Below are 16,045 nucleotides of genomic sequence, written 5' to 3'. Positions count from 1 at the left end.
GTTGTTGTCCTTGCCGGGGAGAAGCAGGGTTGTTGATATGCTTGCAGATGGGGGAAACAAATGAACAGCTGAGATAATAGAACTGCATAGATTTTATTAACTTAAATATTTAATCCTCTATTGATCCAGGAACAGGCAGCATTGAAATCCCTGTGCTCTGCTTGCTTGTGAATGGAAGACCGAACATACTCGAGGTAAAGAGCTAATCATCTTGTTTAAATAAGAGAGGAAGCTATTTAAGCAAATATTCAGGTGCCTTACACTTAGCTGAACAGTGTGCTGGACATGAAATGTAGACCAAGAAAAATAATGGCTCCAAGCCTGCTTTTTTTGCTGATAAGTGACAGAAAAAGATTCAAAAGTCACAGAGGGACCACACTTTTATTAGGAGTAACTCAAATGTTCCAAAATAGTGAGCAAGCCTTTGAGTTCTCTAGAACTCATCTTTAGGCTGGATGGTTAATAAAACAAGAGTGGAAGGAGAGAGGAAGTTGGACACAATGTTGAAGTCCAAAAAGCTTAAGGCGGCTCAACAGGCTTAGGTAGATTCACCTGTTTGGTGCAAATGAAGGCACCACCAGCACACAGCACAGGGATTGCCCACACTTCTGCTTGTTCCATGCCTAGAAAGCATAGGTGCAAGAGGTTTTATGTTTGCTCCACCTCGTTCCCCAAGAAAACCTGCTCTTTGGCGCTGAATCGAAGCAAATGTCAATCCACCAAAAACCCAATTGATGTTTTCTCCGGTTCAGCGGTAAAGATTGGGTTTCCCAGATGAGAAGCAGCAGGGTAAGTGGAAGTCTGGACAAGGCTATAGCTGAGTATGAGCCAGGGTTACTTGTAAGGTATGTTTATGTGGTGCCAGCTAGTGACCAAAAGGCAAAAGGGTTTTTGAGAAAAAGCGGGAACAGAGCATGCTCAAGGCCCATGTTCTTGGGAGTTGTTCAAAGATGGATGCCAGACTGGAAATTGTGCTACAGAAACCAAGAAATAAAACCATCCATTGTTCATCTTACAGTTCCAGCATGGCCCCCTGCTCTTGACAGGTGTAGGAAGCCCTTTAATTTGTTTTGAATTTTGTTTTGGGCCCAACTCTGAAAGGAATGTGGGGCCCTGGCAGCTGGACTTACCAGCTGGATTCAGTTCACAGCATCTCCAAGAAATGCTGAGAAAGACTCCTGCCCAGAACCCCGGGGAGCTGCTGCCAGTCATGGCAGACAGTACTCAGCTAGACGGACCAATCATCTGATGAGCTTACTATGTACTGTCACCAATTACTTTCTTCCCCCATAATGTGGTGCCAGTGATACAGAAAGGGGAAATTCAAATGACTCTGGCAAAACCAGTGCCATGGGCCTGGCATCCTTGTCAGTGGCATTGCTGCTATGCCAGTCGTTCAGAAAGAGCAACCTGGTGGCACTGCTGACCCTGGAGCACTGGGCCTGCATTACTAGACTCATCAGAATAGAATAGAATAGACTTTATTTGCATAGCCAACAGGCCATTGCATCGAAGGACAGACAGAAACAAAAATACATTACGGAAATAGTTATCATAAAATAATCTCAGTACTTAAAACTTGGCAGAGGTGATAATAATAAGATCCTAGGCGACGACACTGATGTCATTCAGACAGCAGCTCTCAGTCTCATTGCTCTCTCGACAAACCTGGCAACCTTCTCTGTTGTCGAGCTGCTCTGGTCGGCTAGGAGTGAGAACAACTTGGCTTCACAAGAGCGGCCCGGGATGGCAGATAGTAGCGGCGTGATGGTCTCGTCCCTGAGATCTTTATACAGGGAGCAGGACAAGAGAACGTGTGACACAGTCTCCACGTAACCAGCTCCACAGGGGCAGAGCCGGTTCTCGAATGAAATTTTTTGATATCTACCTTCAAGAACAGCTGATGGTAACATATTTAGTCTGGCCAGTGTAAAGGCCCGTCTAAGTTTTGGAATGGTTAAGGTAGACAAATAAGGTGCCCGAAAATCAAAGTGGGAGGGGGGCAGATAAGCGTACCAAGCACTAAATTTCTTAATATAGGCCAGATTATTCTGTTGCTTGGAGGCCACATGTAAGTAGTTTTTGATGCACTACTTTGGACCACCGACTTCTATGAGCATCTCGTGCTACTAGAGGTAGTAGTCCAGATGGGTTTAAGTTTAAGCGAAGCCAATAGTTGAATGTTCTTAGCCAGGTCCAGGTTTTGACGGAGAGGAGGCCAGTCTCCAGCCGTAGGGCCGCATTTGGTACGCATGGTGGAACGGCTAGAATCTGTCTTAAAAATTTAGACTGGACCGTTTCAAGTGTGCGGCAATGGTTTCCCGTCCAGATTTGGGCCCCGTAGAGTAATTGCGCCAAGGGTTTTGCTTGAAAGACCTCCAGAGCTGCTGGGATATGTCTGCCCCTTCGTAAAGTAAAAGCGAGACAGTATTTTGGCGCTTTGAGATGCTTTTTCCCTAGCATATTTATGATGGGCCTCCCAGGCCCCTGTTGACTGGAAGACTACTCCAAGGTATTTGAAAATTTTGACCTGTTCTATTGGCTGATTGTCCATCTCCCATCTGTGATATCTGTGTCTCCTAGCAAAGACCATGACTTTGGTTTTTTGGTGATTAACCACCAGTTGATCTCTCCTGCAGTAGGCTGAGAATTCTCTTAGTAGCCTTTTGAGGCCTACTTTAGTTCGTGATAAGAGAACCGCGTCGTCCGCATAGAGGAGCGCTGAAATTGATTTTTCGGCCAATTTGGGGGCATGAAACTCCGGGGATGTTAGGTATTTGACCATGTCATTTATATATAAGTTGAATAGGGCCGGGGCTAAAATACAGCCCTGCTTGACTCCTTTGGTGGCTGGTACAGGGCCAATTAGTTGCCCATTTACTGAGGTTCTTACATATAACTTGGAGTCTTTATATAGGCTTTTTATCAAGAATAGTAATCTTTTGTCAATGTTGGTAGCATTGAGTTTAGCCCAAAGTTTGACTCGTGAGATCGAGTCAAAGGCCGCCTTCAGGTCAATAAATGCTGCGTATAGAATCCCACGTGTTTTATTGACGTATTTGTCAATGAGGTGTGCTAATACGAAGCAATGGTCTATTGTTGTTCTGCCCTGTCTGAAGCCGGCTTGCTCCTCTGCCAGAACTGCCTCAGTTTCCATCCAGTCAATTAGTTTGATGTGGAGGTGTTTGGCATACAGTTTGCTGGGGATAGTAAAGAGGCTAATGGGTCTATAGCTCGCTGGATCTGCCATAGGGCCCTTTTTATAGATTGGAATAATTACTGCCTCTGTCCAGCAACCAGGTATTATGCCTGTTGAATCGATGTATGTAAATATTGACGCCATTATAGGAGCCCACCAACTGATATTGTTCTTCATGAGCTCTGCTGGAATGTGGTCTATGCCCGGGGCTTTGTTGTTTTTCAGTTGGGCAATTAGTTTCCCCACCTCCTCTATGGAGACAGGTGGCCAATATGGTAAATTCTCGGGGTAGGCACTTGGATCATTGTGCTGAGCTTTGTCGTCATAGAAGAGGGTTTGAAAATATTTAATCCACTCCTGTGGTTCTACAGTACATGTGGGACCAATCCGCTCCTGGCCCAGGAGGCCCATAATGGTACGCCAGAAGGAGGTTGAGTCTTTCTCATTCGAGGTCTTCACTAAATTACACCAGGCCAATCTCTCAGCTTTTTGTTTTTTTACCTTTAATAGCTGTTCGTAATTTCGTCTTAAATAGATGTAAGCCATAAATAGCGAGGGTGCTCCGGTGTTTCTATAATTCCGATAGGTTGATCTCAGACGTTTCCTTGCTTGTCTACACTCCAAATCAAACCATCTCTCTTGATCCTTTGCCCGCTTTGTAACAGAATTAAGTATCTCAGTTGTTACGAAGGTCTTTAGTCTTGCTAATAACTCGTTGAACGAGTCCATGGCCTTTTCCCCGGTATTAGCTGATACAATGGCTGAGTAGATGGTCTTCACGTCTTCCGAATGGAGGAGATAAGTTAGCTCTGTATTGAGCATAGGGGTCCATTTAATTCTTCTGGGGGCCAGTGATCCCAGATTAACGATGGGGGTGTAGTAAAGGTTAGCCGTGGGTTTGTTAAACGATGGGCCATTGAGCGCTAAAATTAGTGGGAGGTGGTCGCTTTCGGTGTTGTGTCCCACTTGAAACTTCGACACAGAGTTATAGGCGAATCTTGATATCAGTATATAGTCTATCACACTTCCTCCCATTTTTGAAAAATGGGTATACTCCCCTGGGCGATCCTCTTCGTTACTGCCGTTTAATATCATCAGCTCCCTTCTTTTTGTGACCTGGGCTAGACATAGCCCCGAGAAGTTGCATTTATTATCTTTAGAAAGTCGTGAAACGCCTGCTTCGGTTGGACTTTCAGGGTCCTGAATCTGATTATATTGGCTGTAAAGATTGTTATCATCAATTCCCATACGGGCGTTGAAATCCCCCCCAATTATAATCGGTGTAGAAGGGTGGGAAGATTCTATGGACTCTAGGAATGCCTCTAACTCTGCCCAGTTAGCTTTCACTATAAATTTCTTTTGGCAAGGGGGCAGATAGACATTGACCACTACCAGTGCATCTCTCTTAAATTTGAGTAGGACTGCCGTGGCTAGTGAATTGCAGTTTGGGAGGGCTTTTAAGGAATGTTCAAGCTCTGTGGAGATAAGGCTAGCTAAACCTCCACTAGGCCTACCTCCCCTCGCAGATGGAGTAGCAAATAGGGAGTGACTAGAATACCCATTGAACAGAATGGGGTCGCTGTGCCAGGTCTCCTGCAGGAGGATGATATCGAATCGCTTAAGAAACATTGCAAGTTGTTGATTGTTTTTCTTAGCATGCCATCCTGCAATGTTCCAGGACAGCAGCTTTAATTCTTTGTCCCTCCATGGTGTAGATTTGTTGGGTCCACGGTGTCCAGTGACCCCTTTACATCTAAAAAAACACTCCCATTAAGTTTGTCAATAGGCATCTGCTGCATAAGGGAATGATTATCCATAACTCTTGGGGACTTAAGGGGGTGGTTTGGACTTGGGGGAGTAGCTATTTCATTTGGGGAGAGTTTTAGATAGTTGAACCAGGTACTCGGAGATGTGACAGTCTGTTTTAGTTTTGCCTTACCATACACCAGCGGGGGCTGCGATTGGTCTTCCGAATCTACACATTTAAAGGCGCCTCCCACCGTCCTCTTGTCCACTAGGCACTTGGGGGATATAGGCCGTGTGTGTGAGCCTTCCGTAGTCTCAACATGGCTCTCCTTTTTGGTCAGTCTGCTTCTCAGGGTGTCCAGTCTAACCAAGATTTCCTTTTGGGCTGGCATCTGCAGTGACCAGAACCGATTTATTAGGGCATGTTCTTCTATGGAGAAAAAGTCCTCTCTGTCGTTCAAATGAAGTTGAGTCTCAATGGGGGCTATGTTTTCCTGCTGGTGCACTTGGTTCTGGTTTTGCTGGTTTTGTTGCATATGCACTCTATCATTTTGTTCCTCTGTTCCTGGTCTCCCTTCCCCCTTGACCGCTAGACTCATCAGTGCTGACACCATTTTCATTTTCTCCCAGTGGAATGCCCATGACCCTGGAGTGTCATTTCACATGAAAGTAGCTCTTAGAAAATGTCCTTCAACAATGGCTAAAGACAACAGTTTTTTATGAATGCAAAACGACTTCAGCACATGTGCTTGTCCAGCTACTGAAAAAGAAAAAAAGCTTTTCGATTGAAGAGTCCTGGGATTTCACTATGGAACAATTCGTTAAAATAAGTGCCATCTCTTACATTTTCTTTGAGAAATGGGCCACAGTCTAGTCTAAGAATTGTAACCCTACTGGGGTCACTTATCAGGCTAATTCAACAAACCTTTTGCAAAGATAGCAATCTAGATAACAAAATGCAACATAGGGGTTCAGTTATTTCTGAGAATGTCACTTTGGGCAGCAGTCCTATACATACAACTAACTGGGCTTGTTTGTGCAGAGTAACTTTGCATAATATTGCATTTTCATGTTGTTTGAGCATGTATGGTCTCATCATTTTTATTGTTTGTTTTTTTAACAGCGAATTTGCAGGGGACTGGAAAATTCTGCCCCCTGGCTCATCTTGGCAGGATCTGGTGGCATAGCTGACATCTTAGCTGCACTTATGAATGAGCCACACTTAATTGTGCCACAGGTGGTAGAAAAACAGTTAAAAGAGAAATTCCCCACAGAGGATTTCTTGGGAACAGATATTCTTCAGTGGACTGCGGTGGTAAATTGACTTCTTGGTACTTTGTAGTCATCAAATGCATTTACAGACTATGAGCAGTAAAGACCTATCCACTCTATTGTCAACCATCCTGGGCTATACTTTGGTGCATTTCTAAACTCCAGCCCTTCTTTCATCTCGTTAATCTTTCTTAAATGTAACCAACCCCCAACCCCCGTACTTCTCTTTCCCTTTTCATTTTGTAATACTAAGGATTTTGTATGCAAGTGCTTGATCATAAAACTGTAGAGTTAGAAGGGACCTCGAGGGTGATCTAATCCAACTCCATGCAATGCAGCAGTCTCAACTACTGTAACCTAAACATGACAGATGGCCATCCACACTCTACTTGAAAACCTTCAAGGAAGTCCATCACCTTTCGTGGAAGTCTGTTTCACTATCAAACAGCTCTTACAGTCAGAACATTCTTCCTGTCGTTTAGTTGGAATCCGGGCTGTCTTAAGCATATGTGGCGCCGGGGTGCAAAGATCCTCCTGGTGCCCCCCCCCGGTTGCCCAGTCCCAGCCACGCAGGAGGGTGGAGACAGCCGGCCGCCTCAGCGTCTCACTGGCTCGGTCACCCCCAAACTCGTGGCGCAGAGCTGCCCACAGAAGAGCCCGCCGCGGCGCTCTGACCAAATGGCGGGCTCTTCCCTGGAATCAATTCTTGGGCCCCGGACTCTCGGTCTGGCACACCCGAGAGCCCGGCGCCCGGGTGCCTCGCACCCTTAGCGTCTATGGGTAAGATGGCCCTGGTTGGAATCTCCTTTCTTATAACTAGAATCTGTTGGTTGAGGTCCCAGCCTCCAGAGCAGGAGGAAACAAGCTTGCTCCATCTTCTATGTGACAGCCCTTTAGATATTTGAAGATGGCTATTGTATCTCTTCTCAGTCTCCTCTTTACCAGGATAAACATATCAACTCCTTCAACTGTTCATATATAGGTTCTCCTTCTTTGTAGTGTGTGTGTGTGTGTGTGTGTGTGTGTGTGTGAGAGAGAGAGAGAGAGAGAGAGAGAGAGAGCACAAAACTGGCCCCCAAAGGCCTTTGCTTTGGTTCTTATCCCTTGGTAAGGAATGAAATGATTTGTAACTAAAGCCTGAGTATTTTGTATATTTTGAGTGATATCAAGTGTTAGTCATAGAGCAGATGCATTGAAAGCAGAGGTTTTAAGTAATTTACATCCATTGATGTCAATGAGCTAACTTTGAGAATGATTTTGTTGGATTTCACCATTTTTACTATAATGGAAGTGGGAAACATCAAACTGCTTTATCTCTTTAGATCCAAAGCATTCTTGTCCAGCAGCAGCTTTTAACAGTGCATAACTTTGAACAAGAAGGTTCAGAAGAACTGGATACAGTCATTTTGAAAGCACTGGTTAAAGGTAACATGTTTTTAATATATATTGTCTATTTAAAAAAAGAAGACTCCCTAATCCAGTACTACCTCATTTAATTTCTTTATAAATTTATTTTCCATTCAAAATGGTGGACAATGTGGATAAAACCACCAATATACAAATCAATTCTATTTCAAACAATTTAAAAATAATAAAACAATAGTAAAATCATAAGACCACTGCAGACTAAAGGCTCACTGAAATTGGAAAATTCCCTAAACTCTAAAAGGAGTCATTTGAAGTAAGTCAATGAAAAACAATCACACTCTGGTAGAAGCTTATGAATGACAGACTATTGATGGTTAACTTTTCGAATTTACTTTGTTCAGTGCCATTTCCCAAGTTAAGTTGGGTTAATTGAATTGTAATGCTTTAAACGTAGTGAAAACATTTTTTTTTAAAAAAACCACCTTGAAACTTTCAGAAAATAGGATTCAAAGTAAAGCTTTTTTATTTTATTTTATTAACCATTGAGGGTTTGGGGTTGCAGTCCTAGGCACACGTACTTCAGAGCAAACCCCACTGAACTTGTGAGACTTATTTCTGAGTAAATATGCATAGGACTGACCTGTTAATCCATTCTAAAGGCACATGATTAATGTATTCTTATTTTATGTTTATGGTTAGCCTGTAAAAGTCATAGTCAGGAAGCCCAAGAATACCTGGATGAGCTGAAGCTGGCTGTGGCCTGGAACAGAGTGGACATAGCTAAGAGCGAAATATTCAATGGAGATGTTGAGTGGAAGGTAGGGGGTTTTTTTTTCCATGCTTGAGTTGTTTATACTAAAGTTGGTAACTTTAGCATCTGCTTGTGAATGAACATGAGTAATCTGCTTGTTATGAACATGAGTAATCTTCTTCACCAATCCTGAAGAAGTGATCTAAAAGTTGAACAGTTGAAAAGGGCCTAAGATTAATGTTCATATCTGATGCCATTGCATCCTCAAAGCACTCCACTGTCAGGAATCCCAGGGCTGGTCTACATCCTCAACTGGCGTTTCTGTGATAAAAATTCCCCAAATGTTTATTCCAGAAGAAGTGATAGAAATCAGCTTTCTTCCAAAATGCAACTCAATGAAGGATATGTAGGGCTCTCCTTTAAGTCTCTAATTCAGACTCTGATCAGACCTGTTTAAACTTTAGCAAGTCATCAGACTATGACCTGGATCTCTTTCAGTTTCATCACAATTTATTTATTTATAATATATGCTTGGCTGCCCAATCAACAGAGTCCTCTAGGTAGTTCACACAAGAGTTCAACTGAAACATTATAAGATTAATTAAAGTATTTAGAACATTAAATCAAATGTTCAATGTCTTGCCTCAAAACTGGGACAAACTGAGATAACAGGATTGAAACCAAGCAGAAATCATTTGTTTCAAGGGCAAAGAAACATAGTTTTAAAATGTCTGGGAGAATAGAATAGTCCTTGCTTGGTGCTGAAGAGGATATTTGTGTAGCCACCAGATGAGTCTCCTTGAGCAAAGCACATAGTGAGTGTCCTACCCAGTGCTGGATTTACGTATAAGCTAAACAAGCTATCGCTTAGGGCCCCCTCTCTTGGGACCCCCCCAAAAAAATGTAAAGAAAAAAACCTGTATGTACATTTCCAAAATATAAGATAAAAATAAAATAAAATAAAACCTACATACAGCAACAGTGTTTTGTGTTGTGTATGGACCTATTAGGTCCATAAATTACCATATAGCATATATTCAACACAAAAAACAGTGACAATTTGTTGTTGACAAATTACTTTCAGTAGCTTAGGGCCTCATCAAACCTAAATCTGGCCCTGGTCTTACCACTTAATACCTGGGATGTGGATCAGGGTGTGGGCTCAATGAATGAGAGCTACTGCTCATACCATTGGCTCTACCAGAGAACACTGCCAGGGGAATTTGCCAAAGGGATGCAGACCAGTCCACACAGTGCATGCAATGTCTAGACCAGTACCTAATTGAGCAGCGAAGGACAAAAGGCTCATATCCTAATCATATTGATTGTTTCTATTCTTAGCCATGTAATGGCTCTCTCAGGGTGCAATGCAAGTCAGCTACTTAACCTAATGAATGAACAGTCATAAGGTTTTGTTGTTTAGTCATTTAGTTGTGTCCGTCTCTTCGTGACCCCATGGACCAGAGCACGCCAGGCATAAGGTAGTACAGTACATTATCTGCATATTGCTCCTTTGGTGCAAAATTGTTGTATGGTAAACTGGTCCAGTCCAGAAGCTATTTAACAGGGTTTGTATGCTTGCTGTGGCAGATTGAACTGTGCCAGGATGTAAAGTTCTCTTTACCTTGTTTCTGTCTGTCCGGTCCAATGGACCTCCTTGCTCCAGTTTGCATGTGGCAAGAATGTCACAATTCCTAATGCTAATAACTACTGCAATGGAATTTCTTTTTCCTTTTGCATTTCTTGTAAACTCAGTCATGTGACCTAGAGGAAGTGATGATGGATGCCCTGGTGAATGACAAGCCTGAATTTGTCAAGTTGTTCATTGATAATGGGGCCAACATGTATGACTTCCTGACCTACAGCCGTCTTCAGAGACTCTACTGTACCATCTCGCCAAAGTGCCTCCTCTATTCGCTTCTGCTTAAAAAACATGAGGAAAGCAGACTCACCTTGGCAGGGATGAGTGGTCAACAGCACAAGGAAGCAATGGACACTTGCCCTCTCTTCACTCTTCATGAGGTTTCCAGGGTGCTGAAGGACTTCCTTCATGATGCATGCAGAGGTTTCTACCAAGACCCTAAATCTGGAAGCAAGAAGAAAGCCGTAAGTTTCTCAAAAACATAGGGAGTGTTGAACACAAGGCATGGCCCTTTGGGACCCAGTATATAACCACTGGCACACCACCCAATTCCATTATTTTCAGGTCCAAGAAGCCGCAGATAAGCTGCTGTGCTCACAAGTCAAATCACTGGTGAAAAGGCCTGAATGTGTCATTGAAATCTCCTCCTGTCCTTAAGGCAAGTTTGCAGTAAGCCAATATGCCTTTCACCTGTAAAATGAGGGAGGCATTAGAAACTCGGACAATGTCCACTTTCACATTTTTCTTCCTTCTAGGGCTGGGAAGGGCAACCTATGGCCCTCAAAAAAGGTGGTTTACATCATCTCTGACCATTGGCCATGCTGCCCAGGGCTGATGGGAGTTGGAGTCCACCTGGAAGGGCACAGGTTCCCCATCCCTGGTCTAGAGTTTGCAGTATTCCCCACCAGATAGCAACTCCAATGTTATTGTTTTTGCCTGGATTGTGGTTGCCCGGCTGTAATGGATAACTATTGGATATTTTTATGTGATGCTATTAGTGAATATGAAAATTCCACATTACACACCTGTATTGTTTGTCGATTTCTATGCATTTCTCCTTTCCTATGTTAGGGCACATACCCAAACTATTTTTTAATAAAATGGTGTAGCAAACTGCAAACTACCTCTTCAATGTATTGATAAAATATCACACTCTGACTTCTGGACCAGGGCTTAGAGTATTGTCCAAAGGACAAAAATGCAATCAGAATGCTCCTGTTTGACCGTATTGAAAGATACATCATGGGGTAGTGAGGGTAAAAAATTCAAAATCAGGAATCAGATACTGATGTGGTGCTTTCACTGGGAAATGTAAGCATCAAAATGCTTACTTTTCTCTCTCTCTCTCAGCATAAAGGAAGCAGTAAAGGGGTTGAACAGTTGAGCCTTGATTTATGTACGAGCCTCTGCGTGCTAGACCTTGAGATGACTTGCTTGAATTTTAATGAACCACCATTAATTAGTGTCTGCTGAAAAGTGTGCTCTTGTTGCCAAAACCAAATAAAAATCTGATACAACAGAAAGCTGGGTCATATGGCTAATTGCAACTTCTCTGCCCAATGTCTTTCAGACAGGATGTTCTCATACCTATTCATTTCTTTCCAGGACACAGTGCGCCTTTAATTCACTAGTGACAGTGAATAAATTATCTCAGGGTACTGCCAAAAACAAAAACAAAATCCAAGAGGCTTATTTAAGGGAGCTGGGAGCTCTCTGGTTTTGCATTCAGCAGAGACAGAGGTGCCATTTGGGGGCTTGCAACAGATATAAGTGCTATGCCGTGGTTTCATCCAGACAATTGGGGAACATAAAATTTGCCTGAAAACTCAGAGATGCATTATCTTTCTAAAATGATACAAAACATATTGATAGAGGTTGCCTACATGTTTCCAGATGTTCCTTAACTCGAAGAGCATCATTAGTTTTGAAGGATATGTCCCCTATCCTATCCTACCCTATCTGGTACATCACAATTAATAGATGGCGGCTGTTCAGTGTGCTGTACATCCTTCTAAGCATGCTTTGATGCCCTCTGTAGCTAATTGCTGTGGCATGGAGAAGATCCTTGTGAAGGGTTTGCTCAAGAGCAGGAGGTCTCTCCTACTTTGGAAAATTGTTTTGATATGGCTGGGATCATAACGCTTGCCTGCAGATAGAAAGATCCACTTAGGGAAGTTCCAGATAAACAGCATTATAACAAGTTATTTGCTCCTTTAGGATAAGATAAGTGCAAAAAGGGTACCGAGCCCTTTGGATATGAATCAGAAAAGCGAAAATCCTTGGAGAGATTTATTCTTATGGGCAGTACTTCAAAACCGGCACAAGATGGCGTACTACTTCTGGGCGATGGTAAGCTTCATAGTGCAGTGCTACAGATTTCAAATGCTTATTTTAGCTACTTACCTGTATTTTATTGGAGGGGCAAATAGAAGATACTGGTGGGGAGAGGGAACTTAGATACCTCCCCTTCAGCAATCCAAAATGGACTCTTTACTATGGAGGCTATCATTATTGCTTTGTTTATTTCCTGCCTTTTATGATACAGTGGTACCTCGGGTTACATTCGCTTCAGGCTACATACGCTTCAGGTTACAGACTCTGCTAACCCAGAAATATTACCTCAGGTTAAGAACTTTGCTTCAAGATGAGAACAGAAATCGGGCTCCGGCGGCATGGTGGCAGCAGGAGGCCCCATTAGCTAAAGTGGCGCTTCAGGTTAAGAACAGTTTCAGGTTAAGTACGGACCTCCAGAACGAATTAAGTACGTAACCAGAGGTACCACTGTACATTTTTGTGAGCAGGCTGCAACATCCAAAAGCAATAATAAAACAACAGCCAGCAGGAGCAATTACAAAATATATATCAACATTGGAGAGGGAAGTGGGGAAATGCCCCATAGTGCCACCCCAGCCTTCATGCAAACCGCAGGACCACCAGTACCAGGTGCGGCCTGGCAAGCACCTTGCCTGCCTAATGCCATAGCCCACAAACTGCAAGACAGCAGATGCAGACTGTTGCCTGGAGAGGCTCCTTCCTTGCTTCTGATTTCTGATCCTATGGAGCTGCCTTACAATAAACCAGACTTAATTCCTTCCAGGGTCTCGGGCAAAGGCCTTTCAGCAAGCTCCTTTTAAATTGAGATGCTAGGAATTAATGCCCGGACCTTCTCGGGGTAAAACGGGTAATTTGCTATTAAGCCATTGTATCTGGGACCAGGCACAATCCCTGGATACCAGGTTGGATGAAAGAATCAGAAACCTTACTGGAAAGGGAGAGGTCAACCTGTGGTGGACCAAGCAGGAAACCTGACATTTCTGCTTCCCCACAACTAAGGCATAAAGGAATAAACACATTGTTTCCTCTCATAAAAGGGAAGCCTGTATGCAGCGTGTGCTATAGCTTTCGGATTATTGACTCCTGAAAGGGGTTGCCCACCGCAGAGCTTGGACATGTCTGCATTACGTGAACCACAGGCAAAGAGAGCCTAAATTTACTGAGGCAGAAGGAACAGAAACCCTCTGTTCATTGATGCCAATTCTCTATTTACAATTCTGGGAAACCTAAAGTCCAAGGGTGATATTCAACTCGGTGTGGGCAGATAAACTTCTGCTTGTGCAATGGGACTTTCCTTTACTGCCCCCTCACCATCTCCAGATCTGTTCTGGAGGGTTGGGGGAACTGCCAGAGCAGATTAGGGGGAAGAAGAGAGGGGGAAGTTCAGTTGCGCAAGCGGAAGTCATTCCACTCATACAAAAAACTATTTAGCACCATGAATACAACCTGTTTTTCGGGTGGTGGATCTCCACTGAACTGGTATTTATTAAATTTGTTAGCCATTTTATCATGCCCAGGGGAACCCAAAGCAACTTACAACCAACCAACTATTCCTTTCCATACCCCCCTTTCCAAAATGGCACCCCAAATACATTGATATTGATGGCAGCAATGAGATAGCCACACTCTAACCAACAGCTATACAGCCTGTATAGTACTTAGAAAGCATGGGGCAATAATCCAGCCCACCAAGAATCCAGAGAGCCCACCTTTGAGAGTCCATTCTGGGCAGCAACTGTATCTTTAAAAACAAGAACAACCCCCACTCTTCCCAGGCATTCTAAATAACTGCCTAAAGCAGGGTCCTCAGGCAGGGCAAAAAAACCCAAACCGACACCCCACATAGCACTAGATGGGAGTAATACAGTGCTTTGAAGAATTCACCTTCACGAGTTTCTTTTGGGCAGGAAAGCATTTATTGTGAGAAGCCCCCAATACAAATTTGCTTTTCACATCACTTAGAAGGAAAATGTAGCTGAATCAACTAAATTGTTGGGGTGTTTCCCATGTTAGACTTAAATAATCTTTAAGTGATTTAAACCACTTCTATAAACGCCTGAAAGTTGTCAATCAGTGTGTGTGTGAGAGAGAGAGAATGTGTGTGTGTGTTGGGGGGGTGCATTTGCAATTCTAATGTAAAATCTGAATTGGCCAGAAGAATGCACATTTACACTATGAGCAAATTTAAGGCAGAAACAAATACAACAAAGCCACTCCCCTCAAAAAATGCTTTTTAAGCCTCACTTGTGAGCACATTCCTTACTTGCAACCTTCCTCCTTCACCTGCTGTTTTTCTCATTGTCTCTCATGAACTCTTCTCCCATTGACCTTTTCTGCATTCTCATATTCATTCATATCACACTGTTTACAATGCAAAAATCCCTTATCCTGTTTGTTCCCATGTTGAAAGGATGTGCCTTGGCCCACAGCCTCCCTGGGACTTCAAGGCTAGCCAGAAATTTAGGCCCAATCTGCTAGACCAAAATAGCACTAATTGTTAAAAGTGTTCATTTCAAGAGGAAAACATTTTTGAGCTGCTTATTATGCTACCTTGGACAAGCTTTTTGCCTTTTCAGCAAGCACCTTTTTCATTATTTAATGCAGTGGGATCTAATTGGGGGCAGGGGAGTTTATGCGATAATAAGTGTCTGGGTTTTTAAGATGCTTTGGGGTTTTTTGCTGCAACAGATTAAAGGGATTGCCCTTCCAGAAGTATTCACAATGTGGTTGTAATATCTTCATCATCATCATTTTATTATTTATACTCCGGGTTTCCCTAGCCACTCTTGTAATAGTGCTTACTGCTCAGTCATTGGGAAATATGAAATAGAGAAAGATGGAAAGAATTTGCTGAAACAAGTACTAGAAGTGGGATACAAAAAGGGAGGTGTGAGGAGGTTGAGGAAACAAGGGAATGAAGGATAGAGTATGGAAAAGGAGGGATGTTTTTAAATTGTTTTTGTTTTGCTTTATTCATGTGTTTAGTTTAATGGGTTTAGGTTGGGTTTGTATTGTTTATATATTGTACTGTATTGTTTTTGCTTTTCTTCTCTTTTTTTCTTTTGTCTTTTTCTTTCTTTCTTCTTTTTTGTAACTTTTAAAAGTAATAAATATTATTTTAAAAAAATGAAATAAACAGGGCAGGTGGCATCTCAAGGAGATGCTATTGTTTTTAATCGTCTCTTAAGATTCGGATGTGATTTTACATGGTTTCCCCACCCCAGGGTCAGGAAGGTGTAGCTGCAGCCCTGGCAGCTTGCAAAATCCTCCGAGAGATGTCCCACCTGGAGAAAGAAGCTGAAGTAGTCCGTAAAATGAAAGAGGCAAAATATGAGCAGCTTGCTGTGGGTAAGCGTATACAGTGTCAACCATTTAAAACTTGTCTGAGCAAACAGACCAAATGTACTTTTACAAGTCCCGTATTACCCTTGTTCCACGCTTACAAGGAATCACTCGTTTATTGTGGCAGCTTTAAAGGTTTAGTGCAGATGAGACCAGAATGATTCCACCCACTTTTAACTGTCCAAACTGCTTGAACCTCTGCAAAGTACCTACAGTCTGGAGGTGACCTAACAGCATCAAATGGCAATTTGAGTTTTGCCTTCCTGTAATGGGTATCTGAACGGGGGGGGGGGGCAGGGACTGCAAAGTATCTCTGCAATGGAGCTGGACAAATGTCTTCTCTCAAAGTAATTAAAACTCTGAGCAAGATACAAAGGTGGCATGCATTGAT

General features: G+C 42.9%; 2 protein-coding genes across 2 annotated transcripts in view; one reads left to right on the top strand and one right to left on the bottom strand.

The window, feature by feature from the left end:
* Nucleotides 1–10,356, bottom strand: part of KCNQ1 (potassium voltage-gated channel subfamily Q member 1) — a 333,723-nt gene extending 323,367 nt beyond the window's left edge. The window contains exon 1 of the mRNA XM_083588441.1: nt 10,289–10,356. The gene's annotated coding sequence lies outside the window, so the exon portion shown is untranslated. The remainder of the gene's footprint in view (nt 1–10,288) is intronic.
* TRPM5 (transient receptor potential cation channel subfamily M member 5) overlaps nt 1–16,045 on the top strand; it is a 50,571-nt gene that overhangs the window by 16,523 nt on the left and 18,003 nt on the right. Inside the window, exons 7-13 of the mRNA XM_083588983.1 lie at nt 130–194; nt 6,069–6,260; nt 7,540–7,642; nt 8,285–8,403; nt 10,092–10,442; nt 12,196–12,327; nt 15,537–15,660. Of these exons, the coding sequence (XP_083445109.1) occupies nt 130–194; nt 6,069–6,260; nt 7,540–7,642; nt 8,285–8,403; nt 10,092–10,442; nt 12,196–12,327; nt 15,537–15,660 (1,086 nt within the window). The remainder of the gene's footprint in view (nt 1–129; nt 195–6,068; nt 6,261–7,539; nt 7,643–8,284; nt 8,404–10,091; nt 10,443–12,195; nt 12,328–15,536; nt 15,661–16,045) is intronic.

The sequence above is a fragment of the Podarcis filfolensis genome, assembly GCF_964270895.1.
Source record: "Podarcis filfolensis genome assembly, chromosome: 1".
Classification (NCBI taxonomy): domain Eukaryota; kingdom Metazoa; phylum Chordata; class Lepidosauria; order Squamata; family Lacertidae; genus Podarcis; species Podarcis filfolensis.
The sequence above is the reverse complement of the archived record's forward strand: the minus strand, read 5'-3'. Positions and strand labels throughout refer to the sequence as shown.